The sequence below is a fragment of the Tasmannia lanceolata genome, unplaced genomic scaffold (genome assembly GCF_043159265.1).
Source record: "Tasmannia lanceolata isolate RefF3 unplaced genomic scaffold, GAP_Taslan_0.1 ptg000019l, whole genome shotgun sequence".
Taxonomy (NCBI): domain Eukaryota; kingdom Viridiplantae; phylum Streptophyta; class Magnoliopsida; order Canellales; family Winteraceae; genus Tasmannia; species Tasmannia lanceolata.
The window spans coordinates 15,128,138-15,143,389 of NW_027518696.1; the positions used below are offsets into that span (position 1 = coordinate 15,128,138).

The 15,252-nt window shown below is 36.0% G+C and overlaps 1 protein-coding gene across 5 annotated transcripts; it reads left to right on the forward strand.

Annotated features, from left to right (window-relative positions):
- The first annotated feature begins 1,458 nt into the window (after nucleotides 1-1,458).
- On the forward strand, nucleotides 1,459-14,051 carry LOC143853557 (uncharacterized). Of its 5 annotated transcripts, XM_077363371.1 has the most exons (7): nucleotides 1,497-1,612; nucleotides 4,010-4,323; nucleotides 5,632-5,686; nucleotides 6,047-6,386; nucleotides 10,740-10,842; nucleotides 13,369-13,561; nucleotides 13,686-14,051. In XM_077363371.1, the coding sequence occupies exons 4-7, from the start codon at nucleotides 6,297-6,299 to the stop codon at nucleotides 13,690-13,692; spliced, it is 393 nt and encodes a 130-aa protein (XP_077219486.1). In that variant the 5' UTR covers nucleotides 1,497-1,612; nucleotides 4,010-4,323; nucleotides 5,632-5,686; nucleotides 6,047-6,296; the 3' UTR covers nucleotides 13,693-14,051. The 5 variants fall into 5 exon arrangements, with proteins under 5 accessions (XP_077219484.1, XP_077219485.1, XP_077219486.1 ...); XM_077363369.1 differs by lacking the exon at nucleotides 5,632-5,686 and having other exon boundaries at nucleotides 1,459-1,612; nucleotides 4,063-4,323; XM_077363368.1 differs by lacking the exon at nucleotides 5,632-5,686.
- The last annotated feature ends 1,201 nt before the right edge of the window (nucleotides 14,052-15,252 follow it).

Consider the following 15,252-nt stretch of genomic DNA (forward strand, 5'->3'; position numbering starts at 1 on the left):
ATGTGCCTCCGTGCCTCTGCCGAATATCATCTCCATAAAACGCTCATAGACTTTTGATATGTAGAGGTTCATATTATGTACCAATATGATCTGTGAGCTTGTTTTTTTTTTTGGGAAAACCATGTGCACCTATTCAGGGGCACCATATATAAAACTGAGGGTGCAACTCAGATCGGGCTTAGGCAACCCTAGCCCCACCTGAGGTAGAAACCTAACCGTAGCGTTTAGGTTCCCGTGCTTGATGGCCGGGGCCATTTGGCCATACCATTACACTTTCAATGTAGGACTATTCATTTTAAGGGAAATAGTGAAAAAACTTACTCTTGAAAAGGAGTGGAAAAACTGGAAATAATTATAATTAAAAAGCAAAGCCTTAAATAGTTGGTTGTATTAAAATACTAACATTAGTTACTTTTGCTTGGATACCTTTTACTGGGTGTAAATTTTTTGGGAGATTTTCCTTTATGTTGTTACTCAATATTGGCCAAAATAACTAGGACACCTAATTTTTAGGTAGATTTTTCTTTATAATGGGCATGGGTGGGTTATTGGTAATATGACCTTGACATTGCAGCATGGATGGGTTATAAGTCGTAGCGCCTTTGTTGATTCCTTCCAACTAACAAGAGTTCTTATTTCAATTTACTTGACAAAGAGAAAGATGAAAAAGATTTCATGCTTTGGTGGTGCTGTTATTCTAAACATTAACTTTAGTGACTCCTTATGGATCTTGGGCATTCAGATAAAAAAAATTCAAATATTAACGATATGGGTTAGAAGTACCTTTCGGCCCGCACCTCAAGCTTTGCAATCCGACGAAGACGTTCGCTTTTCCGAGCATTGACTCGTCCCAAAAACACCCTTTGTTCTTCTCTTCATTCTCCTCACCACCAGGATTATGGGAAACCTCTAATTATTTATACTTTCTCAAGAAAGAGATGGAACACTTATGGTGAGAGGAAGAGGGACCAAGAGTCTATATATTTATAGGATAAGAAGCTCCCATTAAACTTCTAAAAATAAGTTAAATTCGTTTGGATACTTAGGCACAAGATTTGTAAGAGTTACTAATGCTAACTTGCCTTACTAAAGCTAACTTGTCTTCAAAAAGTTTCCAAACTTAACGGATTAGACACTAAATAAAAAGTTTGATTAAAATGCAAGGGCACATTAGTTTTAGAAACTCTAAAACATGGAAATGTTTAACTCCACACTAAGTTTAGAAACGTGTAACAAGTGCATCTTGGAGTTTTCAATTTACAAAACTTTTGTTTCCAATACTAATATGACTTGCTAAACTAGAATTCTATTCATGAATAAAATACACCTAGGTAGAAAAACTTAAACTCCCTCTCCACCTATTTGCCAACTATTCAAGTAAATATGTGGGCGCATAATCCAATAGTAGGAGCGAAAAAATCATCAAAGTGGGCATAGACGGAAAGACTCCACAAATGAAAAACCCCAAAATCAACGACTAGGATCTCTCATTAGCTAACGGCTAGCATTAATCGAAGCAGCATATGAGGGTTTTCGCCCCGCCTATTTATACCTCTCTACCTCTCAAAAAACAGCTACCTCTAAAGCCTTCGCTCCTTCTCTCTTCTCTTAGGTAAAACCCTAGCTTCCGAATAATACTTTTCTTATTTTTCTTCCTATTTTCATTTCTTAAATTTCTGCATTTCTTCGATTTCGCTGAGATCAATAGCATTTCTACTGTTTTCTGATACTCTCTGTAATGAATCCCTAATTTTTACCGTGTGGATTTGCTGTTGCCGTGTTTTTTTTTTTTTTTTGAGACGTATTGTTATGTAAGATTCGTAGATCAAGAGCTGAGTAAAAGCTTTAGATCTATTTTCTTTTTTCGGAAGAAATGCATGCGAATTCATTGATTTTTATTTTCCTATTTTCATTCCTTAAATTTCTGGAACTCATTGATTTCGCTCAGATGAATAAATTTTCTACCAACTTCTGATAATGTCTACATTGAATACGTGATTTCTTCACATGTGTGTTTTTATTTTTTTGAGGATTCCGAGATTAAGAGCTGGATAAAAGCTCTAGATCTAATCTTTTTTTAGGAAAAAAAATACATGCAGATTCATAAGTGTATTGTTATGTTGGATTCCTAGGTCAAGAGCTGAATAAAAGCTTTAGATCTAATGTTTGTTTGGAAGAAATACATGTAGATTCATTGTTTTTATCTATTTTTATGTGAGATTTTTCAAAAACAGCTAACAGTCCTGATCTGTGAAAGTTTTCCTATTCCTGTTATCTTGTTATCTTTCAGTTCTTCTAAGGTCTGTAGTATATTTTGTTTTCTGATTGTAAATTAAGTTTTCTGCAGCTTGTTTTATCGATGTCAAGAGCATTTAAGGCTTATTTTCTTCGAGATGAGATTCGGAGGGTTCTAATGTTTAGATGATTTTTTTTTTATGGATCTGAGCTTTAAGACTTTGTGTTAGTAAAATTTATTTTGTGGCTACACATGGTCTTCTAGTTCTTGCTTTAGTATTATTTTGCTCTTGGTATATGTTATGGATGAATTCAGATTAAGTTGTTTTTTATATTATAATGAATCTGTTAATCTACTGTTTATTTATCTATCTGAAGGTTGCGATGTAGACAAAAAGCAGAACACCATCTAACATAAATGCGTGATAACAGTTTGGGTATTGATCTTGTAGTCACTGTATATGATATTGATGATGATCTAGTCTTCCGGAAACGATTGCCTAAGCAGGAAATTTTGGTGGTAACTTAAAACTACTTTAAGAGCATAAGTGTCTAGAATTTTGTTTTTCTTATTTATACTCCAGAGTACCCTGATAATGTGGAGGCCCGATATTTTATAAAAACATGGTAATAAGTCTACTGTACTCATGAAAAAATAATCAGATTTCTGCTCTAGATCATGAAATTTATGTTAGATTCCTAGATCAAGAGCTGAATAAATGCTTTAGCTGTATTTTTTATTTTTTTGGAAAAAATTCATGCAGATTCTTTGATTTTGTCTATTTTCCTATTTTCATTTCTTAACTTTCTGGAACGTTTCAATTTCGCTCATATGAATAGCTTTTCTACAATTTTCTGATAATTGATTTTTTCCGTTTGGATTTGTTTTTTTTTTTCTAACTTCCGGGGATTATTGCTATGTCAGATTCCTAGATCAAGAGCTCAATAAAATCCTTTACCTCTAATGTTTCTTTAGGAAGAAATACATGCAGATTCATCGTTTTTATCTATTTTTATGTGAAAATTTTTAAAAACAGCTTATGGTTCTGATCTGTGAAAGTTTTCCTATTCCTGTTATCTTATTATCTTTCGGTTCTGATCAGAAAATAGGTAAGCAGATGTGTATAATACAAGACCAATTATGAATGAAGACATGATTTTTGACTGCTTATTATGCAAGTGTCCTGTAATGTTTTATCTCATCGAATAGATAATTGCGAAATCAAATTTGTTGGATGATAAATTGTTGCTTCCAATTTCATGTTTCTTGGGATATATATTTGACGTATTCTCTTGGTTCTTTCGCAAGGTATCCAGACAGAATAAGTTGGCAGTGTTAGTGATGTATATTTTCTGATCTTTCCACAATCAATAGGTGCATTGGTTTTATTTTTTTATATCTCCTTTCTAATATGCCCAAATGAAAATTCTAACATATGGACAGTTGTCCATGGATGTGTGTGTTTTATAGTCATGATTTATGTCAATTAAATTAGCCAGTACGTTTTCTTTGAAGTCTCTTGTCTTTATCAATTTAAATAGATTCATAGATTATGCTTTCTACTTTCGATTTTTCTAGTAGTTTTCTTATTTTAAACTGTAAATTGTAAACCATATGTTGGTCCCATTTGTTTTGGTCACATTTGTGGTGTAGGCTTTATGTGGACCCCAGTTTGCATATTAGGACTATCACAATTTATGTTTTACATGATACCCAACAGATTTCTATTGAGTTTCTGTGTGACTGAACATATCTTTCTGTATTTTCTGTTAGTTTCTTTCAGGTTTTCTAGCAACAAAACGCTCATCTGACAGGTTTTTTATTAGGTTTCTTTTCCTTTCCTTTCCATTTTACCACGTCAATTTCCTTCCATTCCCGATAAGTGAACGGAGCAAAAACCATTTCGCCTCCAAACACAACCAAACACACAATGGCTAGAAATTGATTCCCTTATAAATAGAAACCCTACTTGAAAGGTAAGACTTCTTCCAGACCCCTTCTCAATCAAAAGGCCGACGACGAATCCGACGTCCTCTCTCACAAAGGCCTTTCAATTTCCTTCATTCTCTTGGTTGCAGTGCTCAAAGGTAAATTTTCCCCATTCTTCCGAAAAGGTTTTATTGGGCTTATGCAATCCATGTCTAGATGGGGTTTTGTTGGTTTTTCAAGTTTTTATTTAGCTGAAATTTGTGGGCTTTCTTCGTTTCGACCCAAATCATGTTTCTTCGAATACCTCTGAATGCAACGTGCTCTCCTTGTTTTCTTGGTTTTGACGTAATGTTTTTTTGTAATGTCTTTTTTATATCTTAACAGTCTTCAGGTAACATGATCAATCTAGCAGCGGCATGATTATCTGCTTTTGGATGTTTTTTCCGGTCCCTTTTGAGCGAATTTATTTGGGTTTTTATTCATAGTGCTATGATATACAGAGGATTGAACAGTACTTTTTAGATGGTGTTCAAATCACTGGATGAAGCCACGAGATCGTTTTTCGATGGCCTCTATAACAGAATTCAGAATGTATTGAAAACGGTTTCTATTTTCAAATTATTGTTTTTCTATAAGATAAGCTTCTAAAACTGAATGAAACAATGTTTATGATTTTCTATATGCTGCGTAGGCTTAAAATCTAGGATTTAAATTGATCTTTTTAAAGTTTAAACGTACACACATAATCAATCGTTGTATTCAGATTGATTCGGTCCTACATGGATATTTTATGTTGGATTTCTGCACGAGGAAGATTCTTACTCATAATTATTCTAAGGTGCAAAAACCCCAATTCTGCATGGATTTTCTGGGTTGTATACCCTCAACTCTGTACAGGACATACCAAAATTTGCTAACTGACTTCAGATTTAATCTAATCCAAACTTGTGTTGTTTTGGGCTTTTTAGTGTCGACATTTTCAGCAGTGATGAGCGTTTAGTGCTTCTTTAGGATCTGTACCTTCTTATTCTTATGTGCTTCTATATTCAAGGTTTTAAATGTCGGTTTGGTATGCATGTTGGTCTCTACGGAACATAATCATATCGGTTTTGGTCATCATAGATCTCGGTAGACTTCTTGTAAAATCATGGAAATTTATGAAAATGCATGTAAGTGATGGAAATGCTATATGATACTTGAGAAAATGATAGAATAAGCACATATATCATGAGCAGAGAGTGGATGAATGAACCACAATAAATTATGAAGTACCTATTTGTGCAGGACATTATCATGAATAAATGGATGAATGAATACATGGACATGCTTTGTAACCTCCAAAAGGCAGGGAATATTAAATTAACTCCGTTTATCCTGTGAAAATAACCTCAAAATTCGTCTTGATTGGTACTTATATTTCAGTTTGAAATGAGTGATAATAAAAAAAAATTATATTATATTTACAGGTTAGTAGGAGCTAATAATTGACAATCAAATTGTCTTTTGGCTTTGATGTCCAAGGTAAAGAGTTTCTACATTGAACAAAACATATAATTCAAGGCTTGTTACACCTTGCTAATTGTTCTTGTACATGTTTTTAAACACTGAGATGAACAGATTGAGTTCAGCCTTGAAACGAGACTATAACAATCTTTTCAGAAGAAGAGCAGGGAAATCTGATAGCGTCATTGTGATTTTAATAGATTGATTGAGTTTGGCTTTGGAATTGGATCATTGCTTGATGATGAATTGAAACAATGAAACAATGGAAAGTGAAGCCATTTAAAGAAATTCATCGTTATAAGTTGTAGTCAACTTTCATGCTTAGTGCATCTTGTGCAATTCTTTGGTATTTTCTAAGTGATTGTTGTAATTTTGCAGGTGTATACAAGGTGCTTCTTTCTTTGGAAACTTTTATGAGAGTTTGTACATGGTGGCTCCAATTGATTGTGGTCAGCATGTGAGTGAAGAAAGCTCATCTCTCTATAGGAATCAAACATCCTTTAATCTATAGATACGCTCCCACAGGAACACGAAATCAGATCCATCCATCAAAAGGAAGAAATCTCATCTCTCTCTCTCTCTCTCTCTCTCTCTCTCTCTCTCTCTCTCTCGGAATAAATAAATCGATATGTCTTTATCGGATGAAGACGACAGAGATGCCAAAAATTCTTGCCCAGAAGATATGGCCTGGCTCTCATCCCTCTCCCATTCTGAGCTCGTAAGTAGAAACTTTCGTTTTACTCTTACATCTTACGTACACACATGCTCAGTGTTTCTGGCCTGAAAAATACTCTTAAGATGATATTAGGTTGTTGTAGATATTCATGTCATTTATCTAAAAGTAGTCTGGAATTTATAGCGATTTTATTTCCTTTTTTTTTTAATAAATGAATATTTTTTAAAAGACATCCATTTTATTTCTTCATGGAGAACAATTCATCAACATGTTTCTATTCATTAAGAAATGATTTTTTGCTTTGTTTTCAAGAAACTTGTTACTTGTATAGGTTTTATTTGGCGTTCCCTTATAAGGAGGTATTCGACTCCAACCTTGAGATGGGGATGGCTTCAATTGTTTGCTTTGTTTTCAAGAAACTGGTCTAGATTTTATTTGGTGAGCCCTTTTAACGAGGGATTTTGCTTTGTTTTCAAGAAACTTGTCTAGATTTTATTTGATGAGCCCTTTTAACGAGGGATTCACCTCCAACCTTGAGATGGGGATGGCTTCCCATTGTGCTTTTGAGGAATTGAAGTTCAGTTCAGACTCATGGATGTCAACAGTTTCATTGAATGATCTAACAAGGCATGAATCAAAATCCGCACCTTGCGAGGTTCACTGGTTGGTGTTGAGAGTATCACCTTCAACTATTAGACAAACCCTTCCAATTAGGCAATGTATCGCAGAAATCTACCCCAAAAAGAGCTTCGCATCCCATCAATAGTCTTTGATCCCTCTAGTGGGCGAGTAACACCACCTCCCTATGAAGAGCCATGGAAAGTCACACCAAGTTTTTCTATTATCTATACCACAGAGTCAGTAGTAACCCAGCTCCGCTTGCTGGAATAGATGATTTAGGTAAGGCTTAACTTACCTTTAGGACTTTCCTAAAAAAAACCTTCGAGTATTGATTGTATAAACGTGTCATTGCTACTGCATTCAAGAAGACCTCCTTCGTAACTAGTTTAAAGACATAGGGATCCATCTAGATCTCGATATCCATATGTGTGTATGTGTGTATGTGTGTGTGTGTGTGTGTGTGTGTTCATACATATATATATATATATATATATATATATATATATATAGAGAGAGAGAGAGAGAGAGAGAGAGAGAGAGAGAGAGAGAGAGGAAAAGGATTGTACGCTCGACCGTACCTAAAGTTAGGTACGGTAGAGTGCCAAATCACATGGGTCCCCCATTTTTGGTGGGCATCTAAACCATTCATTTGCAAGGCCCCATCATAGATAGGGTGCATACCAAAAATCAGCACCATTGAATCATCCTAACCCCTCCAAAACTGGAGGGCAAAATGGGCAGATTTGTGGACAAACACTGTCTGTCCATTTTGGCCTCCACAAATGGATGGGTTAGGATGATCCTATGGAGCTGATTTTTGGTATGCACCCTATCTATGATGAGGCCTTAAAAATGAATGGTTTAGATGCCCACCAAAAATGTGGGACCCATTTGATTTGACACTCTACCGTACCTAACTTATATATATATATATATATATATATAACACATCCACATAAGTTATCTACACACTAGCATAAAATACAATGGAGGCCATCATTGTTTGGGTGATCCAAACCATTCATTTGATTGGCCCTCACATTGATAGGGTGTCTACAAAAAATCAGCTCCATAGGGTCATCCTAACCCTTTGAACCGTGGAGTAAAAAAATGGACAGATTATTGAAGGTTTATACACGTCCATTTTACCTCCACAAATCGTAGGGTTGGGATGATCCTATGGAGCTGATTTTTTATGGACATCCTATCTATGTGAGGGCCCATCAAATGAATGCTTTGGATCACCCAAACAATGTGGGCCCCACTGTATTTTAAGCACGTGTGTAGATAACTTATCTACACATGTGTGTAGAAACCGTTCTCTCTCTCTCTCTCTCTCTCTCTCTCTATATATATATATATATATATATATATATATATATATATATATATATATATATATAAGCACTAAACTTAAGTTGAATCTGCCCTTCAAGAGGAGGAGATCAAACTATTCTAGATTTTTCTTTTGAATGGTAAGAGTGATTTTATTAACTATTCTAGATTTCTAAGGAGAAAGAAATATCTACAAATTGAAACCAATTCCACTATACAGGAGAAGGTGAAATACCCATAAGACATTTTAGACTGCATGCTTTCTACATATGAGAAATTTTTACAAATGAAACCTTTATGATATCAATTGCCTTTTTAATGCAAAGAGTCCACTCGGGTAGCAAAGAGGAACGTGAAGCTTTCATTGCTCGTTGGAAGGCACCAATAGAATTGTAAGCTAATAGTCTAAAGATGATCAATCCATTTTTTCCAAAATGCAAGTGTGAAAAGTATCACATCTGTTCTGGAAAAGGCTATCCCGTTTTAGGATCCCATGTGAGAAAGTGGGTTCTCATAGGTTGAGTTCTTTATTGGACCTCCGGAGTTGCTAAGATGTTTGTCGGAAAGAGATTCACAAGACCTTGTCATCAAGTTATGGAATTTTATCAATTCATCATGTTTATAATGCATCGAAGATGTTAAACGATATTGGGTTGGGAGTGAAGATTTTGTGGTGTCTGATCATTTGCCCCCATGAGGGATCTTGTTTTCTTTTGGCCTTCATTTGTTGCCTTGGAGCACCTCGGTCAAGGGTTTGGGTTTTGCTTTTCAATAAAATTCACCTTTCAAAAAAATGTTGATATAACGTGAAAATTGAAAGGCCAGGGTTTTAGGGAGGTTGATCTATAACAAAGGTTCAGCACTTGACTTCTCTTATGGACAAGGTTGTCTAAAGCCATTTATGTTTGATTCAGAGTTTTCCTACCTAAAGAGATAACAAAGGCTGTCATGGACTGGATTTATTGAGGGAGAGAGTGCTCATAAGGAGCTTAAACAGGGGAGGAAAATTAATAAAGATTAACTAGAGTACCTCCATTATTGTGCGCTGCTTTTAATTCTTGTTCTTATTTTGACCAAGTTTTGTGAAAAGTGAACATTGGGTATTCCTTCCCTTAATCAATTATTAATCTCATATTATTAGTGGATTTTCATGTCATCTCTCTTCCCTCTTTAATTTCTCTGATATTGTGTATTGCAAGTCAACTGAGGTTCTACTGCTTCTATAAGCAATGAGCCACATTTTTCTTTTGGGATAGCGTGGGGAGGGGGTGGTTATTGGTTACACAACTACCTAAGGCTTATTAGGTGTTGTCATGTGTCTAGAGGAGGGAGACACATGGAAAATTTATCCCTTATTTGACTCTCGCAACCCTTAATTTAAGGTGTATATAGGTTTTATTCAATTGAAAAGACCTTGTAACGGCTTGTTTAGTGGGGAAACGGGTTGATATGTTTTGAGGCCCTCATAGGAGTGAAAATCGTTGGTTTTGGATGCTGTTCACGGGGCATGTAGTGTAGCCATTGGGGCTGGCAATATGGCACAACCTGCAGTTGGTGCTACATTGGGTTTGGCCTTGTAGGACACACTGCATTTAGTTGCCTTTGCAAGAAGCCTCTTAGATGCAAGCCCGTGAGACATGTGGTATTGCCTGTGGTAGGTTCTGCATTGGGATCGACCACGTGGGACAAACCCAAGATTGGTTTTACTGTCAGCGGCTCTCGATTGAGCTCATTGGACATGTGTTGCAGCCTGTGGTCGGTTCCCCATCATCAAGTGCTCGTTGGCCAAGCCCACAAATCGTGTGCATAGTCTGCAACCAATTCCAGGATGATACTAGCCAGCTGGTGCAGTCGACTTTTGTTTTCATCTTCTACTTCTCCCCCAAAATATCTTTTAATCATCAAATGCAAAATCAATTCTAACTCTAGTTTCTTGAAAAATATGTATTTTGTTAATCTATTGCTGCTTTTTTTTTTTTATATGCTCTGGTTGGATGTGAGGTGGGGCATGGAGGTTCCATGCTAGCATTTGATATATATCCATCTTCTATGTACTTTGGGCCTTATTATTATTTTTTTTTTTTTGTGCAAATATAATTTTGTTGCCTTGGCATTGATATGATTTCTTTTATTATATTATATTTTATTTTCACAATCTTGAAAAAAGAAGGGTTAAGCCTAATTTATATGTGTGTGTGTTCTAGGAAGTAATTCTGTATGCAATTCTTTCTGTAACATACATGGTCGTGGTTTTAGAAATGGTACTAGCATTGGTACTATATAAATGGAATTACAATTTGATAATAAGTTTACTTTTCCATGGTGGATTCAGTTTGGTTCATACCTTATTCTCTCAACAATTTCATGACACATCTCCTCTCTATGTATGATGATGTTTAATTTATTAGGCCTCTTAGAGTTAACTAAACACATTTGCAGGATATGCTGATTAGCTTAAAACAAATGGCTATTCAACGTGCAAAAGTTATTGGTTGTGAGAGTATGGGTAACAAATTTATTGTGAAGATACTCCGTGCTCTTGGTATGATCTACTTTCCTGAAACTTCAGTTAAATCTCTATTTCTTTGAACCTGAATTTAAAATACTTGTGCATTACATTTCCATTTATTGACATGTCATTTCTTTTTTGTCTTTACCAACTTGAGATTCTTTCTAGTAAAAATAGTTGGGGGAAAATGCTTGTGTGACTAGTAACACTCAACTGAGGACCATCCACTTGTTAGAATTGCAGGCCATCAAGGAGGAAATCCCCCATCTCTCTAGAGCAAATATCTAGAATGATCAGACTCCAAAGTTGTTGTCAATAGCATGAATGGAAGCCTTTAACTGCCCTTAGCAAGATAAAAACCTTGTTTCTGAGATCCATCTTCTTCTAGGTTGGTTTCTAACTTAGGTCACCAACACTTGGAGTGAGGCAAATTGTAAAACCCGTGAAAGCTTCTCTCCTTCAAAGTTCTCGGTTTAATGCTTCACTGAAACCCTCCAAATCAATGAAAGCCTCGGGTTTGCAACTATTGGTTTCCGGCTCTGAGTACCCCTTATTAAGAACATTAATATTTTCTTCTCTTCGCAAAACGGAATTGTAAAAAGTTGCCAAACACTTAAGCCACACTGGAGCTATCACTAGCCAATAGAAAGCTGTGTATTCTCAAGTGGCTAGTTAGCCGCTTGAGTCTCGCATTCCTCTATTTTATAATATTATAACTATTTTTATACTTTTTATTGAAAAAAACTTTATATTTTCAAAAAATTAATATGATGTTTTTTAAGTATTTATTTGTTCTTATTCTAGTATTTCCCAAAGTTTATCTTAAATTTTCATCATTTGCACAGACTTCCACGAACCCAACTAGTGTCAGGATTAGACTTAGTCAATTTGAACCGGGTAGATCCTTTCACCTTCTTCATGAAATTTTTTCTAAAGGATTCATTAGCCGACCCCAACTAGTTTGGGACAAAGGCTTAGTTGAGTTGAGTTGTATTTGCACGGACTTCCATGAACTTCTATAATTTTAACAGAATCTCTATTCACTTCCGTGACTGAGGTCGACCTACTTCTACTTTCGTGGGGACCAAAGTCCCTACGAAAATTGGCATTTGAAACCATCTACCAATCCAATTACAACACTACCCTAAGTCAACATTCGCGTCAGAGTCAAGTTAGGAAGCTGCTGTAAGTCCGATTGTGATTCTCTTTCCAGGTTTTGGAGCTTATGTAAATTCACAATGCCTCAACAAATGTAACAAAGAAAGAATAACCAAGATTAAGGTTTCACCAAAGGAAGCTGAGTAAGGGTTTTTACTTTATTTTTTTTGAATAACTAACAGTGAGTCTGATAGACTTGCTAGAGAGGGGGTGGGGTAGCTGGGGTTGGAGATGTTTGATTTCCTTCCCCCATGATTCTTGTTTTCTTTTGTTTTCTGCTAGCTTATTTATGTTCTCCTTGTAGCTTCTCTTTGTACTTTCTGGATGATCATCTCGGTCTTCCTTTTCCTCTTTGAATGAAATTGCAGCCATTCAAAAAAAAAAGCTTGGGTTTTCAGTCCATAGTTGCCCGATTGGGAAGCGGAAGTGGGAAGCGAGGGATTTGGGAAAGAAAAAATGAGGGAAGCAAAAAGTTCTGGGGTCTGTTTGGATGTACGTAATATAGAAGTAGAAAGAAAGGACAAAAGATTCATCATTAGAAAAAAAAAAAGGATAAAAGATTCCTGTTTCTTTCCTTTTTCTCTTGATTTGTGAGGAAAGTCAAATAAGGTTATAATAGGTTAGAGAGGAAGGATTAATGTAAGGATTACGATTACCAGAGAAGGCTTTGCGACTGAATTATAATTACAAGGGTTAGGGATTTATAGTTTTGCTTGCTTTATTCCTGTAGATTTAATGTTAATTTTTTTTTTTGTGGAAAAAAAATCCATAGAAGTTTCATTTCAAACTTAAATATACACTTTTTTGTTAAATATACGCTCCTTCGGTATTATCAAAAAGGGAAGATACTCTTTTAGGAAAAGAACTTAGCTTTTGAAGTGAATTAAGAGAAAACGCGTATGGCCCGCTGTGACTGTGTGAAGCGCGCTTCCCCTGAATTTGACTAGGAAGTTTCTAGTAACTGTTATTTTTCACTTTATATTTTGAAGTTGATTATTGAACAACTGTTCACTTCTACATGCATGTAAAGAACTCCTTGAAACGGTAACTGGTATTGTCTTATAAAGATTGCATATTTTAAGTAAATTAAATGTTTTTATTTTTTTGAGAAAGTAAATTAATAAATAAATTAAATGTTATCATTGAACCGACTTGAACATGGGCTGTTGCTCTTTTTTTTTTTTTGACCATCCATTTGCAAGGTATTGGTCAGGTAGTTGGGATCATCTAATAACTAGTTTCTAGTCGTGTTAATCTCCATGAACTGGGCTGCCAAATGAAGGGTATGATCACAGTACTGTCATGTGGGTGGACCCATGTCGAGCTTCTCATAGTATCATTCGATATGTACATACTCCAGGTGTATATTTGATATTTTCTATTGCTCTGAAACTTCTGCAGGAGTTATATTGCGGGAATATATCAAAGAACGTATTAAGAATTTTCCATCTTCAAGCGTGGCAGAGGCTCCCACGGTTTCAAATGGCTGCCACTTAGCAACTTCTAATCATGAAGTTGATTTTGAGTCTATGGGCATTGAAGATGTCACAACATCAACTAAAACCTGCCCAAAACGGAAGAGAATTAAGAAAAGGTACATAAATGTGTTGATCTATTTTGCACTAGTACGACTGTAGAATTTCACGTGGACTGAAACTAGGTTCATGATTTTGGCAGTAGCTCACTGTTTTTTTTCTCCATCTTCGACATGAAACCAGTGTTTAAAAACGCGGATGTGACGCGGAATGCGGACAAGAAAAATCCTTGTCAACTCGGCGCGGACATGGCCAAGAATACAGTTGACGCGGTCAATGAGGTTATAACTCGAGAGAGTCAAAGGAGTTTTTATTGACTCTAAAGGGGCAAAATGTGGAACACGGATGTGTGCGACGCGGAACGCGGCCAAGAAAAATCTTTGTCAACTCGGGCGAGTTCCTTGTCGTGTCATGGAGTTTTTAAACACTGCATGAAACTGTTAGTACTTTTTGTTAAATGCACCAAATCCCTGTGACATACTGCATAAAGGTAGCATGTGAAATCAAGTTAAGAGTGAAAGACATAAAAAGAGGACTCTTTGGCGTAAACTCCTTTCATTTTCATCTCCACTTTCTTCTCCGGATGAATTCCGATTGGTAACGGATTTACATTGTCAGTCTGATTTCTACTTGGAGACATTTTTCTTGTCTTAGTTTTCTCTTGTAACATTGATTTCTAATCAAAGGATAGTTGAGATCTCCTGGAGCTAGATTTTCAGGATCTTTCACCTTCTCTTGTAAGTGCAGGGATCTAAGGGTGAAACTCTACCATCCCTACGATCATTAAGACAGAGGGGCCATATGGCCAATAGGCATCTGGAGTCACTTATAAAAGCCATTTTGTCGTACAGTGAGGCATGCCTCCCACAACATACATAGTGGGTTGCCTCTTTGAATGATCTGAACTGTCCATTTTGATAAAGAAGATCCTGGATGCTAGTGTCAATGTAGCTAAAAATCAGGAATAAAAAAACTATACTCAAAATCGGTATTACCTTTTCCCTACTTTTAGTGCTGGGAACACTAGTAGCCGGGATTGCGATTTCACCCTCATCTCCACTTGGAGATTCTAATTTATCATGAATTTCAGGCAACCAAACGTTCCCTAAATAACGCCAACTGCAACAGCTTTAAGCTTCTGGAGCAATTGGTTGTTTCACATGGTATCATGTTCTCGGACAACCCAAAAGTGGGGCCGCAAGTGAGGGGAGTTGAATTATAAATGATTAACTAATACCAACTCTAACAGCTTAAGGTTTTGGCGTAATTAGTTGTTTTACAATCCTAACCTCAAATAATGCTTATTTTTGGTGGCTGAATGTGAAACCTAGATGTAGTTTCTGACCGTCCATGTTCAGTGAGGAAAGGTACATATTATTGGATGTTATAACGATGGTTGGCATGATTTTGTTGGCATAGGAGATCTGAAGCAATATCTGTTAAGTGGGAGTGTTAAGATCATTTAAAGGTGGGCCCACTACACTTTAGTGAGTTCACCTCATTGTATTACAATGTGGTCATACCCCACTCTAGAATTCCTTCTTAACTACTTAATATGACATTATCTTTAAGCATAGAAAGGTAAAAACAAAATATAATAGAAAGCATTATGTACAACACCACAGAATTTATTTATTTTACAAATAGTTTCCATGGAACTATGGGAGGACAATGGGTTCCCTTGCCTTGACAAGCAAAGAGCATTGTAGATAGAGGTGTAAACGGATCGAATTCGGAGCGGATATGGCTA

Coding starts and splice junctions, on each gene's coding strand:
- LOC143853557 (XM_077363369.1), top strand. CDS start 6,297: ATGTCTTTATCGGATGAAGACGACAGAGATGCCAAAAATTCTTGCCCA. Junction 6,387..10,739: donor CCCTCTCCCATTCTGAGCTC/GTAAGTAGAAAC, acceptor ACACATTTGCAG/GATATGCTGATTAGCTTAAA. Junction 10,843..13,368: donor GAAGATACTCCGTGCTCTTG/GTATGATCTACT, acceptor AAACTTCTGCAG/GAGTTATATTGCGGGAATAT.